The sequence below is a fragment of the Lonchura striata genome, chromosome 1A, assembly GCF_050655825.1.
Source record: "Lonchura striata isolate lonStrDom1 chromosome 1A, ASM5065582v1, whole genome shotgun sequence".
NCBI classification, from domain to species: domain Eukaryota; kingdom Metazoa; phylum Chordata; class Aves; order Passeriformes; family Estrildidae; genus Lonchura; species Lonchura striata.
The window spans coordinates 75,477,502-75,504,672 of record NC_140741.1 but is presented as its reverse complement, the minus strand read 5'-3'; the positions used below and the strand labels follow the sequence as shown (position 1 = coordinate 75,504,672).

At 48.5% G+C, this 27,171-nt stretch overlaps 1 protein-coding gene across 6 annotated transcripts in view; it reads left to right on the top strand.

Annotated features, from left to right (window-relative positions):
- NRF1 (nuclear respiratory factor 1) overlaps positions 1-27,171 on the top strand; it is a 65,261-nt gene that overhangs the window by 24,699 nt on the left and 13,391 nt on the right. For 5 of the 6 annotated variants that reach the window (XM_077783724.2, XM_085569384.1, XM_085569385.1 and 2 more), the window contains 5 exons: positions 4,556-4,714; positions 5,478-5,672; positions 8,931-9,032; positions 13,077-13,234; positions 14,668-14,792. In XM_077783724.2, coding sequence (XP_077639850.1) covers positions 4,556-4,714; positions 5,478-5,672; positions 8,931-9,032; positions 13,077-13,234; positions 14,668-14,792 — 739 coding nt within the window. Of the gene's footprint in view, positions 1-4,555; positions 4,715-5,477; positions 5,673-8,930; positions 9,033-13,076; positions 13,235-14,667; positions 14,793-19,401; positions 19,552-27,171 lie in introns of all 6 variants that reach the window. The other variant, XM_085569387.1, reaches the window with a different exon arrangement.

Here is a 27,171-nt window from a genome sequence, read left to right as displayed (position 1 = left end):
CAAAGTGCTGATGTAGAACCTGCAGGATTTCTTTCAAATCCTCTCCTGCTGCTTTATGGCAGAAAAACAAGGATCTTTTTAGGAAAGGCCCTCATCTTTCCAGCACAGTGAAGCAGAGCTTTGTGGAAAGGTTTCTCCTGAGCTGGGCACAGAGGTGACATAATTTATTGTGGGAATCTTGATTGCCAGAGCTTCCAGTATAATTATTTGTATTTTCTAGTAAAAAATCAGCTTGTTTTTTTTTTTTTCTTTTTTTGCAAATAAGTTGCACAAAACCCTATGGAAAACTGGAACAAAAAGAAATATAAATGTAATTAGGATGGGGATGGCAGGGACTGGAAAAACGAGGCCTCTGCTTTCAGCAGGTGCCAGCAGGCAGGTGTAGAGGTGTCATCACTGAGGAGGTGAAAATAATTCTCCTTTTAATTGCTCTGCTTCCCCAGTGGTCTGGAGGGAAATAAAGCCTTTATTTGCCTGGTCAAAGATGTTTCTCTAGCCTTGGGAATGGAGAGTATCACCCACCTGGGCTGGGCAGGAAAACCTGTGTTTTTCTATGCTTTCCTGTGCAGTGGGATTTTCAGCCTTCACAGAGGGGCATCTTGGTGCTTTCTGGACTTTGGTGACAGCTGAGTTTGCCCCTCAGCTTGTTCTCAGCTGCTCATTGATGTGATTGAGGAGTAAAATTGGGTAATCTGAGCTTAAGCAAGCTGAGCTCAGTGCTTCAGTCAGCTCTCACTCTTTTATGAACAGGTGATTTGTCCTTTAATCTGAATTCTTTGAAGCCCCTGTGATTTATAAGTTGTTTGTAGGAGCCAGCAAAAGCTTTTCTGGCTCCTACAAGTCAGAAAAAAGTAAACTTGAAGAGGTTGTTCAAAGATCATCGTGGTGCCCATTCACCTCGTGAGAGCTGCATTCCTGCTCTCCCAGCTGCTCCCTGGCACACGGCAGCGGGAGAATCCTTGCTGGGTGTGAGAACCCCGGCCTTGCTCTGGGGTCTCATGTGGTGGTGAAATTCCTCCTCCAACCCGTGCTTCCAAAGAAAAACTCCGCAGGCTTTAGCTGTTCGGTCTCAAGGCAGTTTATCGCTGGCTATCTAACAGATTATGTTCTTGGACTGCAGCTATTTGATCAGCGGCCTGGGTAGAGGCACACACACACCCTGACATCCTCTCTATCTGCTGTCTTCTTCGTCTCTTTCTCCGCCTAGGGTTGCTGCTATCTTTTATAAGATATATTACATATAACATGTTTACAATTATTCCCCAATACCTACTACCTACGTTGCCAAGTGTTTTTCTACTCTAAATCAATCTCTGAGTGCCAACATCACCAAGAACATGGAGGTAAGGAAAAAGAAGGAGGAAGGACAGGATCAGCCCACTTTCCTCCATCTTAGAACTTCTGACCCCCATGTACAAAGTGAAAACCCCCCTGTACATGTGCTAAAACCCCCCTGTACAATACTAAAAAAATTTCCCCTCTACTTTGTAATTACTTATACTATACTATCTAACCTTTTGTGACTGCTTGTTCCACCTCCAAAGTTGGTAACTCATTCCATGGTTCAAACCCAAAATCACAGCTGTTTTTCAGCTGTCTGCCAGGGTCTAGAATGCTTCCGACCAAGGCCTGGAACCTCTAAAAATGTCTGAGGGACATTTTGAGTTCCCACAGCTGGGATCAGCTGCCATGCAGCTGGGCAATAGCCTGGATGGTTTTATGGTTTCCCAGCTCTGGGAAGTACAGGAGGGATGGGTTCAGGGATGAGTGTTCACTTCCAGCTCTGGTTTTCCATCTCCCACCTCCAGGTGCAGCCTTTGCTTTTCCCCGGAGATCCCAAGGCTGAGCTGTGGGGATGTGTAGAAAATTCCCAGCCACGGGTTTTGCTCTGCTCTAGAAATTGCTTTCCTTGTTGTTTCCAGCTCTGGAGAGCAGTTGGAATACAGCTGGCTGTGCTCTGGGCTGTTGCATTTGGGATTGGGATAGCTCGGTACCATTAATTTTTGAATTTAACATTAAAAATGAAAACACTGAGCCTGTGTGAAAGGGTGGCAAAGAACCATTTCTCACAATTTCTCCCAAATCCTCCATCCTGGGGGTAACCTGCGCCCTTTCCAAGGGCACAGTCTGCAATGTGCCACTGGATTTTTTTTTTTCAGCAGATGTTTGATTTTTGGGGGGTTTCTCTCAGCAGAACCTTGGCTCCTGCAGGTGAATGTTCCCACCTGTTACCTGTGGCTGAGCCCGGCCTAATTAGGGCACTAATTAGCCAAGTGCTCTCTCCTGACAGTGCTGCTGATTGTGTCCCCTTGGATTAAAGACAAGCCCTCCTTAACAAGTACCCTGATGGCTGGGCAGGGAGGCAGCTTTTAACTCTTTTTGCACCATGTTGGAGTCCTAAATGCTGAAAATTTTAAACTTTCTGTGCAAACAAAGTCTAATCCCCAACAGAAAATTACATTAAACCTAAAGCCATGAACCAAATTTATTGCTACCATTAAACTTACGATGTGTAGTTAATTAAAAGTGTGTAATATCACAAAGTAAGAATCTTAAAATGCAATATATATCTATTATTTAAAATATATAATATACATTATCTAATATATTATATATATAAAACAAAATAGAAATTTTAAACCAAAAACTAATCCTTCTTTACCTTCTTCTTCATAAATTTAAATAGTATTTTATGGTTAAACAAAAAAAATCCACATTACAAAGTTCAAATAATTAATTATTAAGTTAAAAATAAAAATAATTTAAGTATAATTTCTTAAATGGTTAATAGTTTAAATAGTTAAATAGTTTAACCTTAAAAGCATTATACAAAAAAATAGTTAACCATTTTGTAATTTATTGATTGAATACTATAAATATAAATATATAAATATATATTATACATATTAATAATATATAATAAAGAAATATATTATAAATATGCATATTTGTAATATAAATAAAAGGTAATAAGCATCTAAACCTAAACACAAAATACCATGTCTAACACTTCAATCCCAACCTTAACAAAAACAAAAAACAACAACAAAAAAAAAAAAAAAAAAAAACACCAAAAAAACCAACCCACAACAACTCCAAAAAACCCTACTGCTCCCAGGTTTATTTGAATAAATTATTGGGCAGAGTTACTGTTAATTACTAATCCTCGGGAGTGAACTCCCTGCCTTTTACAGCTCCGTTCTGGTTTTCCCTCCTTCCCCAGCTCTGCTCACTCAGCCCTGTTTATGGCAGAGTTGCTGAAGAACAAATCCTTTTCTCTCTTGGACTATGAACAATGTATTTTTAAAGAAACTGCTCAGTGGAAGGAATTATTTCCTCTCCTTTCACCAGGCTTCACCCGGGGAACCTGGAGCATGTCAGGGTGAGTGGAAGTGGATTCACCTTCTGCAGTGGAAGGTGGAAAAGGCAGCTTGGAACGAGTTCATGGACATCATGGACAGCTTGGAGCCAATGGATGCAACATCCAGACCTTGTCCAGAGAGAGAAAAGGAGCTGGAGCACAGGGAGAAGGCTCTGGAGAATTCCTGAGGGAGCTGGGAAGGGGCTGAGCCTGGAGCCAAGGAGGCTCAGGGGGACCTTGTGGCTCTGCACAAGTCCCTGCCAGGAGGGGACAGCCGGGGGGTCGGGCTGTGCTCCAGGGAACAGGGACAGGAGCAGAGGGAATGGCCTCAGGCTGGATTTTGGGGAAATTCCTCCTGGAAAGGTTTGTCCAGTGCTGGCACAGGGCTGGAGTCCCCATCCCTGGAGGGATTTCAAAGCCCTGTGGATGTGGCACTTGGGGACACAGTCAGTGGTGGCCTTGGCAGTGCTGGGGAACTTAAAGCTCTTTTCCAACCAAAGGGACTCCGTGGTTCTATGAAATAATTTACTCTAAAAGCTCTGAAGGAATGCAAGGACCTGTTCCTAAATGCAGTTTTTAAACTCTAAATGTTATTTCCTCTGATATAAAGAGAGCTCTCCCCTTCCTCCTCTACTCTGCAGCTGAACCAGCCTTTTCCTGGTGCTCCAAGGAGTCCTTGGTACAAAACCAGTCTTGTCACAAAACCCTTTGTGAGTTCTTTATTTATTTTGGCAGGGCAGGGCTGGAGAAGTGTGAGATCGTGGTTTCCACATTTCAGCAGTCACTGAAGCTCCATCCCCTCGCAGCATCTCTGTAAATGATGCATCAGCTCACGCCTGAGCTCCTGCCACTGTAGGGACATTGGGTTTTTAATAGGTTTTTGTGATGCTTTTTTTCCATTTCAGGTTGGCTTGTTTTCTTTCTGCTCGTGTTTGAACTGTGAAATGTCAATACAATGGCTGTGCCTTGGTGTTGTAATTTTGTTTTGGCTGATTGAATTCTGTTTCTCCCACCTGCTGCCATGCTGAATCTTGGGAGAAGATGACAAAGTATCGTCCACCTTCCTTGGGTTTTCAGGCCTCTTCCAGTTGGTGGCTCCAAGATGGAAGTTGAACGCGATAATTCCGTACGACGCACCTCAAAACTACCCAAGATGTGAATTCTAAACACCTCTCAACCTTCTGTTTGTTCCAGGCACAGCTGAGAGCCTTCATCCCCGAGATGCTGAAGTATTCCACGGGTCGTGGGAAGCCAGGCTGGGGCAAGGAGAGCTGCAAGCCCATCTGGTGGCCCGAGGACATTCCGTGGGCCAACGTCCGCAGCGACGTCCGCACGGAGGAACAGAAGCAGCGGGTGGGTGCCTCCCTGTCTGCTCCAAATGGAGCACAGGGGGCTGCAGGCTGGCTTTTGGCAGTGGTTTTTGCCTTGAGGGACAGAAGAAAAGGTCTGTGTGATGGCCTCCTGAAGGAGGGAGGGGATGCTGTCCTGTTCAGAGCAGCAGCAAGGGAGCTTTGTGCTTCAAGGAAAGAGTCGTGGATGTGCAGTGGAGCCAGGGAAAATGAGAGAACCAGGTGAAAAAGTAAAGTTTAAATCGACCTGTCACAGAGATAAAGCCACTGTGGTGTGGAGGCAGCAGGACCTGTGCAGGCTGGTTCAGGGCTGGTTGGGTGGGGAGGTTGGAAATGGCGCTGTGGCAGCATTTTGGTGCTGTCCCAAATCACCGTGGTTTTCTGCTTGGGGTCACAGAATGGTTTGGGTTACAAGGGCCCTTTTAAAAGTCTTCTCCTCCAACCCTGCACTGAGCAGGGCCACCTTCACTGGATCATGGTGTCTCTCCAGGGGGATTCCTTGGGGAAAGGAGGGGATGAGCAGACTTTTCTCATCCAACCCTGCACTGAGCAGGGCCACCTTCACTGGATCATGGTGGCTCTCCAGGGGGATTCCTCGGGGAAAGGAGGGGATGAGCAGAGGGAGATTAAATATTGGGGTTGCTCATTTGGAAATTGCTGCAAACCACCCGGCAAAGCCCAGTGAAGACACGCGTGCAAATCCCAGCACCGAGCTGCTCCAGAACCCTTCCCTGGGCTGACCATGCTCTGTTCCTTCCTGCTGGAAGGTGTCCTGGACCCAGGCCCTGCGGACCATCGTGAAGAACTGCTACAAGCAGCACGGGCGCGAGGACCTGCTCTACGCCTTCGAGGACCAGCAGACCCCGCAGACCACGACCACGCACAGCATCGCCCACCTGGTGCCCTCCCAGACCGTGGTACAAACCTTCAGCAACCCCGACGGCACCGTGTCCCTCATCCAGGTGAGAGCAGCCCCCCGGCTGTCCCGTTTCCAGCGCCTCAGCCAGCTGCTGGAAGGAAACTCAGGAGCTCAGCTTGTCCTTGGGGGATTTTTGCCTTTATCGTGTCTTCCCCCACGGCAAAGATCCCCGTCCTCATCCTCTCTCTTCCCAACTCCCACCCCTTGTTCTCCTGTGCAAGGATTTCTGTCATGTGGTCAAAAAAAATCAGGGGTTTGACTTGAGTTTAGTGGATCTACTTACAACAAATCCAGTCCCTGGTGCCACCACACAACACCTGTGGTGGCAATGGGAGGAGAGGTGGTGGAACTGCCTTCCTTTAATGGTACGAGATGTAGTTTAATTAGCTACATTTCAGGTATTTTATATTTATATTTTTTTTTTTAATTATCTATCTGTCTATCTCAGGCCCCAGGTCTTCATCTGGCCCATGAAATGTATTATATTTATTACAAACACCAAATACATATATATATATTTTATATATATATATTTTTAAAAAAAATATATATATATATAGATTAGGTATTTCTGTGCCTCGGGTCTTCATCTGACCCCTGAAGTGTATTATATTTATTACAAACACCAAATACATATATATAAATATAGATATATATTTTATAGATATTTATATAGAAGATATATATCTATATATAGATCAGGTATTTCTGTGCCTCAGGTCTTCATCTGACCCATGAAGTGTATTATATTTATTACAAACACCAAATACATATATATATATAAATATAGATATATATTTTATAGATCTTTATCTAGAAGATATATATCTATATATAGATCAGGTATTTCTGTGCCTCAGGTCTTCATCTGACCCCTGAAGTGTATTATATTTATTATAAACACCAAATACATATTTGTCCTCATGGAATACAGATTCTTCCCACACTATTCTTAGCTCAGTGCTGCTGCTGCTTTCCCTGTGTTCCCTGTGTGGGAAGGCAGATTCTGGCAGCTCAGGATGTCAAAAAAATTAGGTTTTCTCTTGAAACTTCCCACAAACTCCTTGTGGGAGTGAGAATTGAATCTCAATTTCCCCTGTACCCCCAAACCACCACTGGTGGTTGTTCCTAACCAGGCCCAGCACTTTGTGCCTCTTGAGCATCACATTTTTAGTGAAGTCTCAGACATGCTTTTCTGATATAATGCAGATAAAAACTGAGTGTATGAGCAGGGTATTTCTTCCCAAATGAAGCTTTTCAGTGGCTGTTGGAGTTTTCTGTTCCCCACCAAGGCCCAGCAGACTTGCCAGGCTGGTTCTCTTTGCTCACCTGTCCATACAATCTCCCTTTGACTGGTGTCCTTTCAGGTGCTGGACACCTGAGATCCCATTGACTTCCTGGCATTTATATTTCATTCTCCTCCAAGACAAAGCTGCCCATCTCCCTGCCTTTGTCCTTTCCCAGCTGTTAAATGGGGAAAAGATCATTTCCAAAGGGGTGGTGAGGAGGAGCTCATGTTTGCTGAGGTGCCTGGAGATAAGTCCCAGGGAAATGGGGAGCAAAGAGGGTGTGCAGGGAATTCTGAGCCACTGCTGGCTGGCTGGGAGAAGGGAGCTGACTCCACCATGCTCCCACAGCTGCTCTTCCTGAGGCTGGGAGGCTGCTGAGACCTTCATGGGCACAGGGAACAGCACGAGGGATGTGCAAAACTTGGTTCCAGTCTGGGAGCTGCCACGGATTAACCTTGGGATTCCTCCCCCTTGGGAGGAATTCCATGTTTTCTGTGAGCTCTGCAATTACAATTAGTCACAGAATCATGGAATTTGAGGGGGTTGGAATTGACCTTAAAGATCCTCTGATGTGGCAGTCCATGGCATCCCTCTGGCTGCCCTGGGACCCTGGCAGGGGTCAGGAACCCCCATGGACAGAGCCCCCAGAGACACTGTCTGTGATCTCTGGCCATGGAAAAGAGTTTTCAATCTTACAGGATCAATTACCAGCTCTGAATGTTTGATATCAGTAATAATTAAGTGTGGCACGGGTGCAAAAGGAAAATTTTAGGATTCTAGATTAAGAGTCCAAAGCAGGACAAGATGGAGGAAATTGGGTCTTGTCCTTTTTCTCCTTCTTCATGCCCTCCATGTCTCACTGTGGTGTTGGCATTTTTCTGTTGGTTCAGGCTGGGGACACACTGTCCAACGTAGGTGACAGATATTGGCACGTTCTTGTAAATCCAGCCCAGGGAGTTTCTGGTATTGAATGTTTGTCACATCCCACTGAGGGCAGAGCCCCACACGCTGCCCTGCAGGACAGAGCTGGGCAGGGCAGCAGAACATGTGAGAGATAAACAGAATAAACAACCTGGAAACTAGCACAGATGAATTATCACTTCTTTGGCAGCGGGGCTGACAGACAGAGACTTTCTACAACCTCAGAATCATCAATACCTCAGATTCTGACACTCCATTGCCACGGGCAGGGACACCTTCCACCATCCCAGGCTGCTCCAAGCCCTGTCCATACTGTCCTCGGACACCTCCAGGGATGGGACATCCACAACCTCCCTGCACCACCCACACAGTCAATTCCTTTTAATTATTTTAATCTGGCAGCATTTTGGTGCTGTCCCAAATCACCGTGGTTTTCTGCTTGGGGTCACAGAATGGTTTGGGTTACAAGGGCCCTTTTAAAAGTCTTCTCATCCAACCCTGCACTGAGCAGGGACACCTTCACTGGATCATGGTGGCTCTCCAGGGGGATTCCTCGGGGAAAGGAGGGGATGAGCAGACTTTCCTCCTCCAACCCTGCACTGAGCAGGGACACCTTCACTGGATCATGGTGTCTCTCCAGGGGGATTCCTTGGGGGAAGGAGGGGATGAGCAGACTTTTCTCCTCCAACCCTGCACTGAGCAGGGCCACCTTCACTGGACCATGGTGTCTCTCCAGGGGGATTCCTGAGGGAAAGGAGGGGATGAGCAGACTTTCCTCCTCCAACCCTGCACTGAGCAGGGACACCTTCACTGGATCATGGTGTCTCTCCAGGGGGATTCCTTGGGGAAAGGAGGGGATGAGCAGACTTTTCTCCTCCAACCCTGCACTGAGCAGGGACACCTTCACTGGATCATGGTGGCTCTCCAGGGGGATTCCTTGGGGAAAGGAGGGGATGAGCAGAGGGAGATTAAACGTTGGTGCTGCTCATCTGGGAGTTGCTGCGACCCACCCGGCACAGCCCGGTGGTGAGGCAGCCAGTGAGCCCCGCTGGCCCCGGTGCCGTGACAGCCGCGCTCTCTCGTCCCCACAGGTCGGCACCGGAGCCACGGTGGCCACGCTGGCCGACGCCTCGGAGCTGCCCACCACGGTCACCGTGGCACAGGTCAATTACTCGGCGGTGGCTGACGGGGAGGTGAGGCTCAGGGCTCTGCCAATGCTATTTTATATACGTATGAAATTTTTTAAAATACTATATAATGTATATAATGTGTTCTATATCATGTGTAAAAATAATATAATATATATAATATAATACAATATATATTATAATACCGTATATAATATATATTGTATATTATATATAATATATAATATATATTATATTATATTATATTATATTATATTATATTATATTATATTATAGTATTAAAATAATATATAATATATATAATATATGATTATATATGTAATAATTAATATTATATATATATAATATTATATATATTATATATAATAATATATAAAATTATGTACATAATAGATAACATGGTATATATATATATCATTGTGTACATATGTAATTTCAGCTCAGGATTCTGTAAACAATATTTTATATATATATAAATTTTTAAAAATACTATATAATAGAATATATATTATTATATACATTATATATATATTATTATTATGTATATAATATATAATATATAATATATTTAATATATAATGTATAAAAATAATATATATAATTATATACGTAATAGATACCATGGAAGATATATATATCACTGTGTACATATGTAATCTCAGCTCAGGACTCTGCAAACACAATTATAATTAATATAATATAATATAATATAATATAATATAATATAATATAATATAATATAATATAATATAATATAATATATATAATATACAACATATATATACTTATATATGATATTTTATATATAATTATATACACAATATATGTAATATAATATATCTAAAATAGTTTATATGTATAATTTTGGCTCTGCAGACACAATAATATTTATAAAAATATATAATGCATATAATATACTATGTATAAAATTATTTATATAATTATATATTTTATTTTTCTATAATTATATATCATATGTAATCTAATTTTTATATAACTGCATATAGTATAATACACAATTATACATACAATTATATATATTATTGTGAATATATAATTTTGGCTCAAGACTCTGGAAACACAATTATATATTTTTAAAATAAATTATATTATAAATAATATATATAAAACGATACATTATATATGGTTTTATATATACAAATTTATATTATATATATCATATTTTATTTATAGATATGTACATAAAATTGTATTTGCACAGTCCTGAGCTGAAATAACAATTCAGTACTTTCTCTATATAAAATAGAAATTGCATTATAAATATAAATTATATTATATACATATATATACGTATACACACACACACACATATATATATATATATGTATATATAATTACACAGTTATAGTGGAAGTCTTAGGTCTGTCCCTCTCTGTCCCTCCCTGTCCCTCCCTGTCCCTCTGTCCCTCTCTGTCCCTCTCTGTCCCTCTCTGTCCCTCCCTGTCCCTCCCTGTCCCTCCCTGTCCCTCTGTCCCCCTCTGTCCCTCTCTGTCCCTCCCTGTCCCTCCCTGTCCCTCTGTCCCTCTCTGTCCCCCTCTGTCCCTCTCTGTCCCTCCCTGTCCCTCCCTGTCCCTCTGTCCCCCTCTGTCCCCCTCTGTCCCTCTCTGTCCCTCTCTGTCCCTCCCTGTCCCTCTGTCCCCCTCTGTCCCTCTGTCCCTCTCTGTCCCTCTCTGTCCCTCCCTGTCCCTCTGTCCCCCTCTGTCCCCCTCTGTCCCTCTGTCCCTCTCTGTCCCTCTCTGTCCCTCTCTGTCCCTCCCTGTCCCTCTCTGTCCCTCCCTGTCCCTCCCTGTCCCTCTGTCCCTCTCTGTCCCCCTCTGTCCCTCCCTGTCCCTCTCTGTCCCTCTCTGTCCCTCTGTCCCTCTGTCCCTCTCTGTCCCTCTCTGTCCCTCTGTCCCTCCCTGTCCCTCTCTGTCCCTCTGTCCCTCTGTCCCTCTCTGTCCCTCTCTGTCCCTCTGTCCCCCTCTGTCCCCCTCTGTCCCTCTCTGTCCCTCTCTGTCCCTCTCTGTCCCTCTGTCCCTCTCCGTCCCTCTGTCCCTCTCTGTCCCTCTCTGTCCCTGTGTCCAGCTGGGGTGTCACGGCGAGAGGTGGCAGCACAGAACAGCTTTGCTGGCCACAGCCCCAGTTCCCGTCTCAGCCCTGGGCTGACCTTGAAGCCTTCTGCAGCTGCTTTGGGCTTGTCACAAACCACTTTTATCTCCTGAGAGCTGCAGGAAATCCTTCCAAGGCACCAACAAGCCTGGGTGGAGCTCACCTGGGTGTGGAAGGTGTCCCTGCCCTGGATCTGGGTGGGTTTAAAGTCTTTTTACACCCTCTCAGCTGTGGAATCTCAGCAGCTCAACTTTTCTGGAGACAATCTCAGCTTTTTTTCCTTCTTTCCTTACCCCATCCCTCTTCTGGAACTCCTCGAGCACCTTTGTCATCACTGGGATCTCCCTTCCCACCCAGAATTTCCCTCCCTCCCCATCCTGTGTTGGAATTAACCTTTGCCCAAAGGCAGCAAGATTTCCTCGTGCAAAATTTCACCTTGAGCCTCAAATCACCTCTGCTTTTGTGGATTTTTTAACCATCTCTATCCCAAAAAATTGAGGTGTTTTTTTCATCACCCCCTAACACCATTTTTATTTGTGTCTAAGAAATTCCTAAAAAATGTTTCTGGGGATGGGAGGTGGAGGAGATCTCCACCTTGCAAAGCAGCCAGTAGGATTTGTCAGTAGATCCTCTGCTTTTTTGGTCCAAAGTATGTTTTTAATTCTCATCCTGGTGGACTTTGTGGCCATATCATCATTATCTCACCAGCTGTGAAGCTCCACATGAAAATATGGGGAAAAATGAGCAACGGGGTGAACTTTAGGTAATACAAAAATTATCTGTGGGAATGTCTGGAATTTTAAATACCTGGGATAAATAAACATTTGCAGCCACCATCATCTTTTATTAAGCAATATGGCTCAATCCCATCCACAGTCACAGCTGCTGTCCAGGTAAATCCTAGATGGGAACATGGACCAATCCCCAAAATGTGCAAATAGAAACAGGGGGGCAAACAGAGCTCATTTCCCCAAGGGATATGATCTGTGCTGGGGCTCCAGCACTGCAGGAACACAGAATTCCAGAATAGCTGGGGCTGGGAGGGACCCTTGGGAGTAATCCAGTCCAAGGCAGGGCCACCCAGAGCAGGTGACACCAGGACACATCCAGGTGGCTTTGGGATGTCTCCAGACAGACTGCACATCTTCCCTGGGCAGCTGTTCCACAGCTCTGCCACTCTCCATGGAATGAAGTTCTTCCTCATGGTGAGGTGGGACTTGTGTTTTAATTGATGGCCATTAAACACAGCTAATTAATGAACACCCCGGTCTGGCAGGCAGCGATTCAGGTACAACAAAAACTACACTGCCCTGTTTTGTTGAGGATTTGGCAGGACAAGAGGGATTTGGAAGGGCTGGGAGCACGAACCCTGTGAGGGGCTGAGGGAGCTGGGGGTGCTCAGCCTGGAGAAAAGGAGACTCAGGGCTGGCCCCATCGCTCCCACAGCTCCTGGAAGGTGCCTGTGCCCAGCTGGGGTGGGGCTCTGGCTCCAGGCAGCCCTGACACAACCAGAGCACACAGCCTCAAGCTGTGCCCAGGGAAATCCAGGTGGGAGAGCAGGAAAAAGCTTTTCCAGAAAGGTGCTGAAGCTCTGGGATGGCTGCCCGGGGAGGTGGTGGAGTCACCAGGCCTGGATGTGTTTGAAAAGCCTGGATGTGGCACTGGGTGCCAGGGGCTGGCTGGGCTCGATGCTCCCGGAGCTTTCTCCCAACCCAGGCATTGTGTGAATTCTGTGAATTCTGAGGTTTTGAGGCCTTTTCTGGATCTTTATGCACTGTGAGCCTCATGGCTGATGGAGGGCTGCAGTGCCCAGCCACATCCTCAGCTGCATCCCAACCTCCCTCCCCTTTTTCCCCGCTCTGAGGGACCGGACACCCGCAGGACTCTGCGAAAACCCATCCAATTGTCTTTTTGGGAAGCAGCCAGCCCTGGAGGGGGGTGATGCTGATCCTAAAGCCCCTCCCTGTGTTCCCCTGGCAGGTGGAGCAGAACTGGGCGACGCTACAGGGTGGGGAGATGACCATCCAGACGACGCAGGCCTCGGAGGCCACGCAGGCGGTGGCCTCCTTAGCCGAGGCGGCGGTGGCGGCGTCGCAGGAGATGCAGCAGGGAGCCACCGTCACCATGGCACTCAACAGGTACCTGGAGAGGGCACAGCTGCCACAACCTGAATTTTCTCCTGCCTGGGTTTCCTTCTGCTGGGGCAGACTTCACCCTGTGCAGGTGGGAAGTCTTTTCCTCAGCGGATTCCTACGGCGGGTGGTGTGTGCAGGATGGCTCCTGATTCCTGCTCTGTTCAGAATCAGGATTTCCTCCTCACGTCACTGGTTTTGGGGTTTTTTTCCTTCCAATCTTTCTGTAGTAGAAGCTGAAGGAGCTGCAGTGGTTATTAGGGTTTTTGGCTGCACTCAGGTTAGCAAGATGTGAGGTGTAGCTCCACAGGTCCATCCGGCAGGACAAAATATCTTTGCTCAGTTCTACTGAGCTGCTTAAACTCATCCTGCTGTTCCTACAACCTGGCAATGGCTGTGGCACTCCCTGAGGGATAGGAAATCCCAGTGCAGCAGTGAAGGAGGTTCCTCACTGCTGAGGTGTGGACAAGAATTTCCCTCATCCAAACCAGGATCCTGGTTAGAGGCTGTTGGATGAGCAGCCAAGGGATGGGACACAGCACCAGACCACCCTGCTGGTAGCTGGAATAAAGCTCCAAGACCTTGCTCCATCCAGAAATTGCTGAAGGAATCCCTTTGACCCCAATTTGCTCCCAAATCTCTGTTGGGATTGAATCCCAAACACACCTAGAACTGTTTCTGCTGTTTATGATGCAGACTTGGGTCCTTCAGATATTTCTTATCTGCTACATGAGTCTGGTCAAATCGACTTGTTTTACTAAATAGTTTCCCTGTAAAATTCCCTTTTAAAAATAAATTATATTTCCAGGACACTGGAGTTACAGGAAAAAGCCCTATCTCCCCAAATCCAACTTGTTGGATTCTGGAACTTCCCTGTTCTGGAACTCCTTGAACACCTTTGTAGGGCTTTTGGGCCTGGCCTCATTTGTGTGAAGAAATTTAACAGCACTCTGCTGGAAAATAATGAATAATGCTCATTTAAAATAATTATTAAGCCACTGGGCTGGGGAGGAGCTGAAGGCAGAGCTGGTGATGCTGGTCATGGCAGCAGGGCGAGGTGAAGGGGCAGAACCAGGGGTGAAGGGAGAGCTCTGAAATCTGCAGAGCCCCAGGATGTGCCAGTGCCAAAAGTCTGATACCTGAATGCAGAAGCAGGAAGGAGCCACGTGGAATAACTGCTTGGATTGTCCCAAATTTTTATCCAAGTCCCTGTTGAAAGGGAGAACACAGGGCTGCTCTAAGCACAATCCACCAGAAGCAGCTTCTTCCCATCCATTCCTCCTTCAGTGTTGATTTCCTGCTGCGCATCACTTCATCCAGGCCAGATACAAATCCCCCTGCTCTGGGCTGCTCTCCTGGCGTGTGTTTGCTGGTTAAAATGGAGATTTTTTGGTTTCCCTGGTGTTCCTAACCCTTCTGTCCCCTCTGCACGCCCGCAGTGAAGCCGCTGCCCACGCCGTAGCCACGCTGGCCGAGGCCACCCTCCAAGGAGGGGGACAGATTGTCCTGTCTGGGGAAACTGCAGCGGCGGTCGGGGCGCTCACCGGAGTCCAGGATGCCAATGGTAAGGCCTCTGCAAAGGTTTCCTTTTGGCTTTTTTTATTTAGGCTCTTAAAAACACCCTTTTCCTCTCTTTTAGTTGAAATGGCACGGTTTGGGTGGTAAAATACTCCTCCCTCGCTCAAGGGGTCACTGACCAGTTGTGGGTTTTAATCTCAGGGTGGAATGGGAGCATTAACTCCTTGTTTGCTCCCGTGGTGCTGGTGGCTCTGATCTTTCTCTCCTCTGACAAAACCTTAGGGTTTTTTTGGGAAAACTGCTCTGTGATGTGTGTCTGTGCCCAGCACAGGAAGGGCCAGCCTTGATCAATTAACACAATTAGTCGGTGCCATAATAAACTCATCTCCAGAACTCTTAAACCAACATTTTATTACTAATTTCCTGCCCTTCTCAAGGCTTTTTTTCTGTGCTTGGTGGCTGTTCCTGAGTCAGCCCCAGGTCATTTTTGTCCTGCTTCATTTTCCATCTTCTCACCACAGTCAGTCTCTTGATTCCAGGGATTCTCTGTAGCATTTCTCACCTGTTCGTTTCTCACCTGCCTTCTATCAAGTCTGGTGACTTTTGCAGCTCTTCAAACTAGAATTAAAACTGTAAATCTGTAAAATCCAGTTCAAGAGATGAATGGAATATGAAAAGGTGCCTCGTTGGGGTTCACCCACTACCTCCCGTTGCCCTGTGCTTCAGCCTGCCCCTGGAGGTGTTTAAGGAACACCTGGAAGTGGCACTGAACACCTTGGTGTTGGGTCACAGGTTGGATTCAGTGATCCCAAAGGTCTTTTCCAGCCTGACTCTGGGATAATTTCCGAGCTCAGACTGGTTATTATGCAATTACCCAAGAAACCCACTGGTTGTTTGGGTTAGGTAGAAGGAGGTGTGTCAAAACCAGCTGGAAAAGGGCGCAAAGAGTGAAGCTGTAAAGAAACCTCGAGGGTGGGGCTGTTTGGACAGGAATTGTCAAAGAGAGGCCAAGCACGTGTGGCTGGGTGACAGGACTGTCACTTTGCAGGAAAGCAGAAACCTGCTCAGCTGAGAGCTGCCTTCCATCAGCATCCTCACCCAGCGTGAACACCGAGGTTTAGTTTGCAGCAGAGGAGGGATTTGCCTCGGAGCTGCTTTGATTCCCTTGCTGTGGAGTCAGCCAGCCTGAAGAGGGAGCAGAAATGAAGGGAAATGCCTGTCCCCGGAGCTGGGGATGCATCTGGCACCGAGGGACGAGCAGGATTGTGTTTGTTGTGCCGGCAGCCTGGTGTGAGGGCGATAAGTGCTGTGTGTTTATCGGAGGCAGGATCTGACCCTAGATGCTCAAAACCAGCAACTAATCAGATTTGGAAAAGCAGATCTGCACCCCTGGCTCCTTTTGCTCTGCTTCCAAAATGCTTTCACAGTCTGGATTCCTCTGGATGCTTCCCCTAAAACCTCAAACTCCCCTTCTCCACACCCACCCTGACTCACTCCACCTCACTCTCCCAGCACTGGCATCATTTCAATACAGGCTGGGCTTTTTTCTTTTTCCTTTTTTTTTCTCCTTTTTTTTTTTTTTTTCCTAGCAGCCGAGTTGGAAATCAGATGGGATTTAGAGTGCATTAAGAGGAGAGACTGCAGCATTTTCCTGTGAGCACAGCCTCGCCCACAGCCCCTCACTTGGTTTCCACTCTCCTTCGATTTGCTCTAATCTCCGGTGGTATTAAGGGGAAGGGCTTTGGAGTCCTTGGAAGCTCCGTGCTGTTGGTTCCTTACGTAACCAGCTAATATATCTCCCTCAGGGATGGAGGAGATGTTGGTATCCATTGCTGCTGTCTCTGTCTGGGGAGGGAGAGCAGATGGATTTCACTGCCGGCAGGATTTATCTCCGTAGCCGGGCTGGGACTGGGAGCATCCTCCTGGACACCATTTGATGGATGCAGCAGGAAAAATCCACTCTGTGCCCTTCTGTCCAGAGGAGGTGGGAGTGATTTGGAAAAAAATAACTGCCAGAGCCAGAATGGTCCTAACCAGCAAATTCCCCCTTCTCGCTGTTGCTTGCAAGGTCTTAATTTGCTGATATTCCCAATAAATGCTTCTTTCTGGGAATGCTCTGATCATTCTGCAGGACTTTTCTGAGGAAAAAAAAACCTGTCTGGAAGGATAGGATAGAAATTTTATCTGCATCTTACTGATAAGGTAAAGGAGATAGTTTGACACCTCCCCATCCCTGGCAGTGTCCAAGGCCAGGTTGGCCAGGTTTGGAAAAACCTGGGATAGTGGAAGGTGTCCCCATGGCAGGAACGAGATGATCATTAACTCACTTCCAGCCCAAACCATTCCATGATTTCTGTGAAAATGTCTGGAGGTCAGGCAAGGTGTTTCATTCCTGATTTTAGCCATTAAGTATAATTACTTTCTTTTATTCTATTTTTTTTTGTTGTTGTTGTTGTTTCTCTCTCACTGTGACATTTTTCCCATCTCCTCTGGAATTATCTGTATAATAATAACAATACAAGATGGCTAAAAAGAGGAGACCTCTGAATTTTCATGGAAATGTTGGAATCTAGGGCTGGATATCTTGCAGGAACGTGGCTGCACTGCGAAAGGGCTGTGGATAATCTTGTGATCTGTTCCATTCCCAGCTGAAGGAAACAAGATCTCCTGCTCCCGTGCAGTGTCAACCCAGCTAAGTGCATTATGGTTTTCCTGCTCCTCAGGAGCATCTGCTGCGAGTGGGGATGCAGGAACTGGTGACCCCACGCTTGGAGGCTCAGATGGTTTTGTTCCTAAGTGGTTGCTATTGAACAGAGGAGTATGGAGAGCGAGTGGAGGGCAGTGTGGCAGCAGCAGTCCCTGAAAATGCTGGGAACTGCTCTGCTAAGGAGAACTCTGTGCCCTGGAGCTGCTTTTGGAGGGAGAGGAGCTTGGTGAGCGGCGCTGGAGCATCCTCCTCCCGCAGCCTTTTGTTTGCCATTGATCCGTGGGGCCCTGAGAGCTGCCAGGGCTTCCCGGCTGCATCCTGAAATATTGATGAGGCTCCTGGCAGGGCCGTGCCCGGGAGGGGCAGAGCAGCTCCTGCCCAGGCAGGGTTCATCAGCCTGGGGCAGCACGAATCCAGGCTTCTTGTGGAAGCTGAGAGGAGTGGAGCGCTCCAGCTCCAGCTGGGACTCAAAGCAGGGCATGGAATGAGGCACCGTGGGAAGAGCTGGGAAGGAAGAAGCTGTGCAGGATGTGGGATCAAGCCATAACCAGGGAATGGATTTCACAGACCGGAGCTTGGCCCAGCCAGAAATCCAATGGATCCTTCTTGTCCCCCTTGGCTGCTCTTTTCCTGTCCCCAGAGCAGATTCTCATGCTGGATCTCCTCCCCGTGCTGCTGGAGATGCTCCTGGGAGCACAAAGGGGGACACTGAGAGGGGTCCTGCCCTTCTCCATCCCAAAAATCCAATCCCTGCTCTCCATACAAGCAGAGGGGGCCGTGTTCAGGGCTGGGCTGAGCCAGGATCTGTGAGGAGCATTAGGGTCTGACGTGGGCAGGGATTAGAGAGCTCCCTGCTTTCACAAGCCCCGGAAGGAGGCATCAGCTCTCTTGGGTTTTGGCTTCTTTTTTCTTCTCCTCTCAAGGCTGCATCTCTCAAGCTCTCGAGACGATATTTTGTGTTCAGATTTAGGTGTTTATTATTTCTTATTTATAATACAAGTGGTGAGTTCTGCAGCATTCTACTAACAAGCTACAAAAGGTCTTTTAAGGCTAAGCTATCCAATTAAAAAATTACACCTAAATTATTTTCACTTTTAACTTAATAACCGATCACTCAAAGTCTGCAATGCAGACCTTTTAGTCTAATTACAAAATACTACTTAAACTTACGAAGATGAAGGTGAAGAACAACTAGCCACTGCCCTAAAACTTCTATCTCACCCCATATATATTGTTATATTCTAAAACGTTACATTCTTAAGTTTTCCACCATGTAATATCACACACTTCTAATCAAACTACACGCCCATAATTTCAGTGCTACCAATCAATTTTGGAAGCTTTCTCCACGGCCCCAGGTCAAATATAGTATTTTCCTGTGGCTCTGTGCCCTTCAGCACAGAAACTTTAAAATTCTCAGCACCCAGGACTCCAACACGCGCAGGATAAAGGAGCCTCAGCGGAGTTTGGGGTGACAGCACCACACAGAACTGCTGCTCCAGGTGGTGATTTCTGTGTGGGAAGAGGTTTAAATGGTGGAAAAGCTTCGGTTCTGGGCCAGCTTCCCACACAAAGTCAGCAGGTGGGAAGCTGTCCCCAGGCTGGGCCGTGCAGATGGGAAATGGGAACGCTGCTCTGGCAGCTCCGGGCCTGGAGCTGTGTCCCTGCCGGTCCCACCCGGCTGTTTGCAGATGAAAACACATCCAGGAGGGAAAGGCAGGACTGGGATCCTGCTCCCTGTGCTGGGTGTGTCTCCCAGAGGGCAGGAACACAGATGGGAAAACCCGGCACAGGTTTGGGATTCCTCGGGACAGGGAGGTGCAGCACGGATGGCTTTTTCACATGAGAAACATATTTATAAATTTAATCTGGGGGAGGCTTAGGGGCTGCAAATGTCGCTTTTTAAAAAGGAGTTTTTTATGTTTTTCCTGTTGGATCTCCTTTTTAGGGAAGATGGAGCCAAATGAGTTGCTAGCGGCATGGCAAAGTGCAGATCAGCATGTTTGCATCCAGGAGGACAGGAAGGAAAGAGTGCAGCTTTTTGTAGGGCCTCCCTGGTGGGAACAGAATTTTTTTATGAAGGTTTACCCTGAAACAGGTAGGATTTAATCCCAATCTGAAGGAAAGGTGAGGAAAATCCTTTTTGCAGGTGTGTTTCAGATGAGAGGGTAGAAGAGAAGCCAGTGACAGCAGCCAGCCAGGAGAGCAGAAGAGTGAATTCCTGGGTTTGCTGAGCAGCTCCAGGAGCGGAGAGAGGTGTTTCCTAGAGGAGAAATTGTTGTGTATCAATGAATAATTATCAGCAATGGAGCTGTTGGGCTCTGAGTGAAATACCTTGGCATAAGCCTCAGTTAAAAGGAGCTTAATCTGTGTCAGGTCCTGGTCTCTTCTCCCAGGGAACAACGACAGGACCAGAGGAAAGGGCCTCAAATTACATCAGGGAGGTTTAGGGAAAAAATTCCTCATTGAAAGGCACTGAAATTCCTCTCTTGTCAGGCATTGGAACAGGGCAGGGCTGGAGTCCCCATCCCTGGGGGGATTTCAAATCCGTGTGGATGTGGCACTTGGGGATGTGGGGTCGGGCTGTGCTCCAGGGAACGGGGACAGGAGGAGAGGGAACGGCCTCAGGCTGGGCCAGGGCAGCCTCAGGGGGGATTTTAGGGAATTCCTTCATGGAAAGGTTTGTCCAGCCCTGGCACAGCTACCCAAGTTAGGGCTGGAGTCCCCATCCCTGGAGGGATTCCAAAGCCCTGTGGATGTGGCACTTGGGGACGTGGGGCAGTGGTGGCCTTGGCAGTGCTGGGGGATGGTGGGACTCGGTCTGGGAGGTGTTTTCCCACCTTCATGATTCCATGATTCCAAGGACACTCACTCCCCTGCATGTGCCCTGTAGAGAGGGGGTTCCTGACTGCATCCCGTGCCCACCCCCATTCCCTGTTGTTGGTTTTTTTAGTTTTTATCAAGATGGGGTAATGCTAAGTGATCAGTATTAGAAGTAATTTGAGCATTGTGTGGCAAAAGCTCATAGGCTGAAAAACATTTACAAAGTATTGCAACCAAAAATTAAGTCAGCTTCTGATGGAATAGCGTTGCGTTTTACATCCCTTGTGCCTCACCATTCATCAGAACTGCTAACAGAATAAAATCTCTTTGAACACCTCTCAGTTAGATACCCCATCTCTATAATAAAAGCTGGGAAAACCAACGCTTTTGTTGGCTCTCTGCTGGGTGTGACCACAAATGCCAACAAATCAAACGTTGGCATTTTGGGGCACCAACCACAGCTGCGATGCCAGCACCAGGAGGGCCAAAAGCATCCCCCAGCCATCCAGAGCTGCTGCTTGCCCACCCTGGCACAAAACCATCCCCCAGTCATCCATAAGTGCTTCTTGCCCACCCTGGCACAAAACCATCCCCCAGCAATCCAGAGCTGCTCTTTGCCCACCCTGGCACAAAATCCCCTAGTCATCCAGAGCTGCTCTTTGCCCACCCTGGCACAAAAGCATCCCCCAGCCATCCAGAGCTGCTGCTTGCCCACCCTGGCACAAAACCATCCCCCAGCCATCCAGAAGTGCTGCTTGCCCACCCTGGCACACCCTGCCCTGCCCTCTGAAGCCAGCCCTGGCTGGCTGCCGGCGTTAATCCCGCTGGCCCCGTGACGTGGGGCAGTCACGGCTTTGCTCTGACATCCTGGCCCTGCTGATGAGGCGGTGCTGCTGCTGCCGATTAGGATTTGTCTGCCCACCAACCGTGGTTAAAAATAGTCCCTCCTGTCCCTCCTGTCCCTCCTGTCCCTTCTGTCCCACATCCCTGGCTGGAGCTTCCTTGGAGCTTCCCCCAATCCCGCTCCAGGTGTGGGGTGGAACCGGCCCCGCACAACCCAGCAGGGGCTGGAGGTGGATTCCTTTAGGTTTCCTTGATAGCAACACAGAATGGTCATTTCTGGGGACACTTTGGCCTTTTGGGGTAGAAAAACATCATTTTATTGTCTTTATTCAGCCTGGAGAAGAGAAGGCTCCAGGGAGAGCTTACAGCAGGCCTCCGGTGTGGAATGGGGACTTTGAGGAGTGAGGCTTACAGGAATGGCTTCCCACTGTCTGATGGGATTTTGGGAAGGAATTCCAAGCTGGGAGGCTGGAGGAGGCCCTGGCACAGGTTGCCCAGAGGAACTGTGGCTGCCCCTGGATCCCTGGAATGTCCAGGGCCAGGCTGGACAGGGCTTGGAGCAAACTGGGACAGGGGGAGGTGTCCTTGCCATGAGGGCAGGGGGCTGGAGCTGCATCTTTAAAATCCCTTCCAGCCCAAAGCGTTCTGTGATTTTTGGGGATATTTGGATATGATGAGCACCTGGGATGTTCCAAGGCCTCTCTCCTCTTCACAGAGTGCCTGAGGAACACAAGGAGCCTCCCGGGTGGTTTTGTGCCCCTGTTCTGTATCCAAGTCTCACATGAGGTCTCCAGGCTGCTCTTTGAGAGCACAGAGGAAGGAGGCAGCGCCCTGGGGAGGCCCCAGGAGTGACTCAGCTCCTGATGCTGCCCCAAAAAGCCAGCAGCCATTTCTGCTCAGCATTTCCATGCCAGGGTTCCCAACATCCCAAAAGGGAACCCCTTCCCTGGGGCAGGGAGCCACCTCCGAGGCCTTTCCTTGGACAGCTCCATCCCTTCCATCATTTCTCCCACTCCCTTTTCCTGGGGAGCTCCTAGCCCCTAAATGAGCCTGGCCTTGTCTCCTGGCTTCTCCCTGACCTCCCAGCATCTCCAGCACCTCCCCTGCCCTCCCCGTTTGCCCTCCCCTGGTGAGTTTTGACATCCATTGCTGTGATCAGGCAGTTGAGCCTTACAGGCTGCCCAGCTGTCACAGCCCAGGCCATTTACCTTCCACGTGTCCTGAATTAGGGGAAATGGACAGGAGGGCTGGGTCTGTTTAAAAATTAAAGCTGATTACAGGGCATTAACATTACATTTAAAGCAATAGACAGCAGCCCTCCTCTCTCTCTCTCAGCATAGCTGCAATATGTTCCCTTTTGTTCTGGGCTGCAAGAGGGAAGGGAGCAGGACTGCTAGCGACTCCAGGCTGGCAGGATTTCTTCTTTAGCCATAAATTTTGAAAGAGGAGCTGCCTGTTGGCTGGTGCAAGAATTTAAAGCAGGTCTGACTACCTCAAGCACTTCCCATCTTTGCCATGCTAACAGGAAGCCGAAGTTCTTTTGGCTGATCCTGAATTTCCCTTGGAAAAGTCAGATGATCTGACTGTCTTCTGAGTTGTCATATTGAGAAATTTCATATTTGATGGATTCTGGTTATTTTTTTTTGTTAAATCTCACAATTTGCATGGTGACTCTTTGTCCCAAAACCAGGAATTAGTCAGTCTGGAACACTCTGAATGTGATGCTTGACTGGGACTCCTGGTGGGTTTGGGTTGGATTTGAAGCCTGTTTGTTTGGTGGATTTGTATGATATTTTTCCAGGCTTCGGCACCTTTATCTCACGGCCCCTCAGGAATTCAGGTGGCTTCAGAAGGAGCTGCTCAGTGCAGGGTGGGTGCTGAAAAGAGGCCTTTTGGGAGGTGAAGGGTTGTTTTTGTATTCCTTGGATCCTGCTTTTCTCTGTCTTCAAGAAACCAAAGTTCCAGGGAGAGCTCAGAGCCCCTGGCAGGCCCTGAAGGGGCTCCAGGAGAGCTGCAGAGGGACTGGGGACAAGGATAGAGGGACAGGACCCAGGGAATGGCTCCCACTGCCAGAGGGCAGCCATGGATGGGAGATTGGGAATGAGGAATTCCTGGCTGGGCTGGGATTGCCAGAGCAGCTGGGGCTGCCCCTGGATCCCTGGAATGTCCAAGGAAAGGCTGGGCAGGGCTTGGAGCACCCTGAGACAGTGGAAGGTGTCCCTGGCTATGGCAGGGGGTGGCTGCAAGGACCTTAAAAGGTCCTTTCCCACCCAAACCATTCCATGGTTCTATGAACTCTTAGTGACTTTTCATTTGGCTTTACCACCACCAACATTCACATTAAATTCCAGGGTTTTTTTTCCATTATTGTGTCAAAATCCCCAAAAACTTGGCTTTGGGAACCAATAGGGCTTTCCTCGCCCTGTCTGGGTGTCTGGGGCTGTCAGGGCCCATGGCTCTGTGGCCACAGCAAATTTTTTGGGGTATCTGCAGTAGATGGGAATTTTAATCCTTGGACAAGCTCCTGTCTAAAAGAGATGTGCTTGAATCCAAGCAGGAAAGGGATGGCAGCCAGGAGAGTTGGCATCTTTTCCTAAATCTGGAAGCACAGAGCTGGACAGACAAACATTTCCTTGTTTGCCACTGTTTTCAGCCCGGGGTGGGGATGGAAAGGATGGAGGTGTTTCTGCAGGGTGTCTGCAAGCAGATCTCAGCAGTGCCACCCTCTGGGATCGGTGTTTTGGCTCCCGGATAGGGAATTGCTCTCCTGACAAGCTGCACCTCTCCAGCCTGGTGCTGTTTTATTTATAACCCTTGGCTTAGGGAGACGGACACAGATGGGGGCAGAAATCCAGCTCTGCCCAGTCCTGCATCTCTCCTGACCCATCAGAAGTGCTGCTGAGTCCTTTTTCCAGGTCTCCTCCTCCTCCTCCATGCTTAACCTATCCTGGATCAGAGGCTTGGCAGAGCTTGACCAGCAGAGCTTCCTCAGGGGGTCCAGATAGGGTTGTGGTGCTCCTGGAAGGCACCACCAGCCCGGGGAAAGCAGCTTTGTGCCATTTCTGCTGGACACATCTGTGCTGGGTGTGGAGCTGAACTTTCAAACCCACCAGTGTGGAGCTGGGTGGATGAAAGAATGAAAGAAAGATGAAGCCAAAATCAAGACCAGCTCTGCTTTGCTGCTCCTTTCTCCAGGATAAAATTCCTGTGTGCTGGATTCTCCCTGTAGTAACAACTCATTCCAAACTATCTGAAGCATGTGGCAGCCCCGCCTCAGCTTTTTGAGCCCATCTCTGGCAGATCTTCCAGCTTAACAGCAGAGATCCCAGGGCAGTTTCGTGCTGCTGGCACCATCTCTGCTCATCCTGCTCCTCCAGGAAACCCCAAAAAGAGGTACCAGCTCTCCCTCCTGTGAGCTGCTGCCCAGAGCAGAGCTAAATTTGTGCCTGGAGCTCAGGGCAGTTCCTTCAGCTGAGGATGGGCAGTGCTCTCCACAGCTGTGGAGCATCTCCCAGTGCAGATTTGGGCAGATTTGGGCAGATTTTGGCTTGCCTCATCCCCACCCGTGGTGGGAAGGCACAGTGCTGCACCACAGGCAAGGCTGGGGCGGTCCCTGCTGTTCCCACCTGTGCCGTGCCACTCCTTGCACCACCCAAGGAATTCATTACCTGTGACCGCCCTGGGCAGATGGAGACCCCCCTGCACCCCCACGGCAGAACCTGCTGCAATCTGCTGGTAGGTGACAGCAGGGCACAGCTCCTGCCATCCCTGCCAGGTGCCCCGGAGCTGGCTCAGGCCACCCTCTCCACTCGCAGAGCTGAAAATGTCGCTGCAGGGGAAAGCTGGAGGCTCGTCTGACCCGGGGGCACTCTGCGAGCTGCGGGCCCTTAATGGCTCTCAGTGGGTGCAGGGTGCAACCTGATCCAAATGGGAAGCTGGCTGAAATCCCAGCAAGCTGTCGGTGATGGGCTTTGTGAGCAGCCCCGGGGAAGGAGAAATGCCCTGCCTGAAGCTTGGGGCTGCTCCCTGCACTGAGGTTTGCTGCCTCTTCATTTACCAAGCTCGTGGCCCTTTGTTTTATGCCAAAGTTTCCTCCCTGAGGGCCACTTGTGGTTTCTGTTCTCTCTGGATCCCTGCTCCTCTTTGGAATGTGCATTCCCCGCTTCCTGGATGGACTTCTCCAAACTCCAGGTGGCTGTTGGCTTTCTTTGCCTTGAAAAGTGATCAGCCCCTCTTTTCTGAGGGCTTCAGCTGCTGCTTTAGCCGGCTCTGACCTCCCAAGTTCCTCTATTGCTTTTTCCCCAGCACATCCAGAGGATCACTTGGTGCCTGGATTTATCCTCCCCATTGGATCTCAGGAGCAGGGTCTGATTTTAAAGCCTGAAAGCACAGCCCCATCTGTCCTATGCCTCTGGGGCATAGTAAAGAGCCCTGTCCTGCAGCCCCCCGAGCCTGGGAGCAGAAAGGTTTTCCTTGTGCACCAGCCCTGCCCTGGCAGAGAGAGGAAGGTGGGAGGTTTTAATGAATTTCCCCAAGTGGCTGCACTGAACTTGCAGATTTCTGTTTTCCCAAGTGAAGCTCTTTCCTCTTCCTTGCCGTTCAGCCATTGGATTTGGGGTTGGGGAGGACATTTCCTGGGTGTTATTTGAGGCATCAGCAGGTTGCACAAGAGTCTGAAGAGATGCAGCTGCACCTTGGTGTCCCTTGGCTGGTGACTGGCGGGTGGCTTTGTCCCAGCCACCGGTGAGCACCCAAGGCACATTTGTCACCATGAGGACTCCTCCAGCTCCCAGCACTTTGCTTGGAGCCTGTCCATGGACAGCAGTGGGCTGTCCCTGTGATGTGGAGTCCAGCTGAGCAGAGGGGAGGAGGTGAAACCACCTTCCCTTGCCCTCTGACCGTCGGGAACGCTTTTCCCACAGCCTGATGTCCCTTGGGGATGGCAGTGGCAGAGGAGGGTGATGTGTCTGTCCCTGTCTCCCAGTGACCTTCTCAGCTCATGGAGACAGCTTGGCTTTGCTGTAAAGCAGCTCATGTGACAGCAGTAATCCTCAGCAGCTAAACAGCTGTGCAGGAAGATTCCAGGGAATCGCCCTATTTTCCCTGCTCCACACACCGGGGCAGGAGGCTGGCACAGGCTGCACGAGCCCATCCCCACTGGATGCCTCTGGAAGCATCCCTGAAAAGCCAGGCCAGGAGCCCTCACTTCCAGGATTCCTCCTGGGAGCCCTCCTGGAGCTGCACAACAGGTTCCAAGATTTTTAAAAAAACCATTTCTCCCCAAGTGGTTTCCTCTGGATATTTTCCAAAACCATGAGTGGCATTTTTAAGCCCGAATTTGACTTCTGCCTCCCACCCTCCGTGTCTTTTGGCATAATTTATTCCCTCTCAGTTATACAAATTCCTCTCTCTGGGTAACACTTTCTGATGGCTCGTGTGGACCCTCTCCTGCTCCTGGGATACTCACTGGACTTTTTGCCATCTGCCCATGGGAAGTTCAGTTCTGCCCTGGAGAAGATACCAGGCTGAGGGAGCTTGGAATTGGTTTTAATGGGAAGATACAGGCTGAGGGAACTTGGAATTGGTTTGAATTGGAAAATACAGTCTGAGGGAGCCTGGAATTGGTTTGGATTGGAAGATACAGGCTGAGGGAACTTGGATTTGGTTTGAATTGCAAGATACAGGCTGAGGGAGCTTGGAATTAGTTTGGATTGGAAGATACAGGCTGAGGGAATTTGGAATTGGTTTGGATTGGAAGATACAGGCTGAGGGAGCTTGGAATTGGTTTGAATTGGAAGATACAGGCTGAGCGAGCTCAAAATTGGTTTGGATTGGAAGATACAGGCTGAGGGAGCTCAAAATTGGTTTGGATTGGAAGATACTGGCTGAGGGATCTCAGAATTGGTTTGAAATCAATCATGAGTTTATGATTCCCATCCCCAGCTTACAGACTGGAGCAAACTTCCTTTCCCTGTGGGTTTGCCCCCTTGTTACCACAGATCCCTGAACTTCCCCATCTCCATTTTCCCTATGATTTGAACCTCTCAGACCT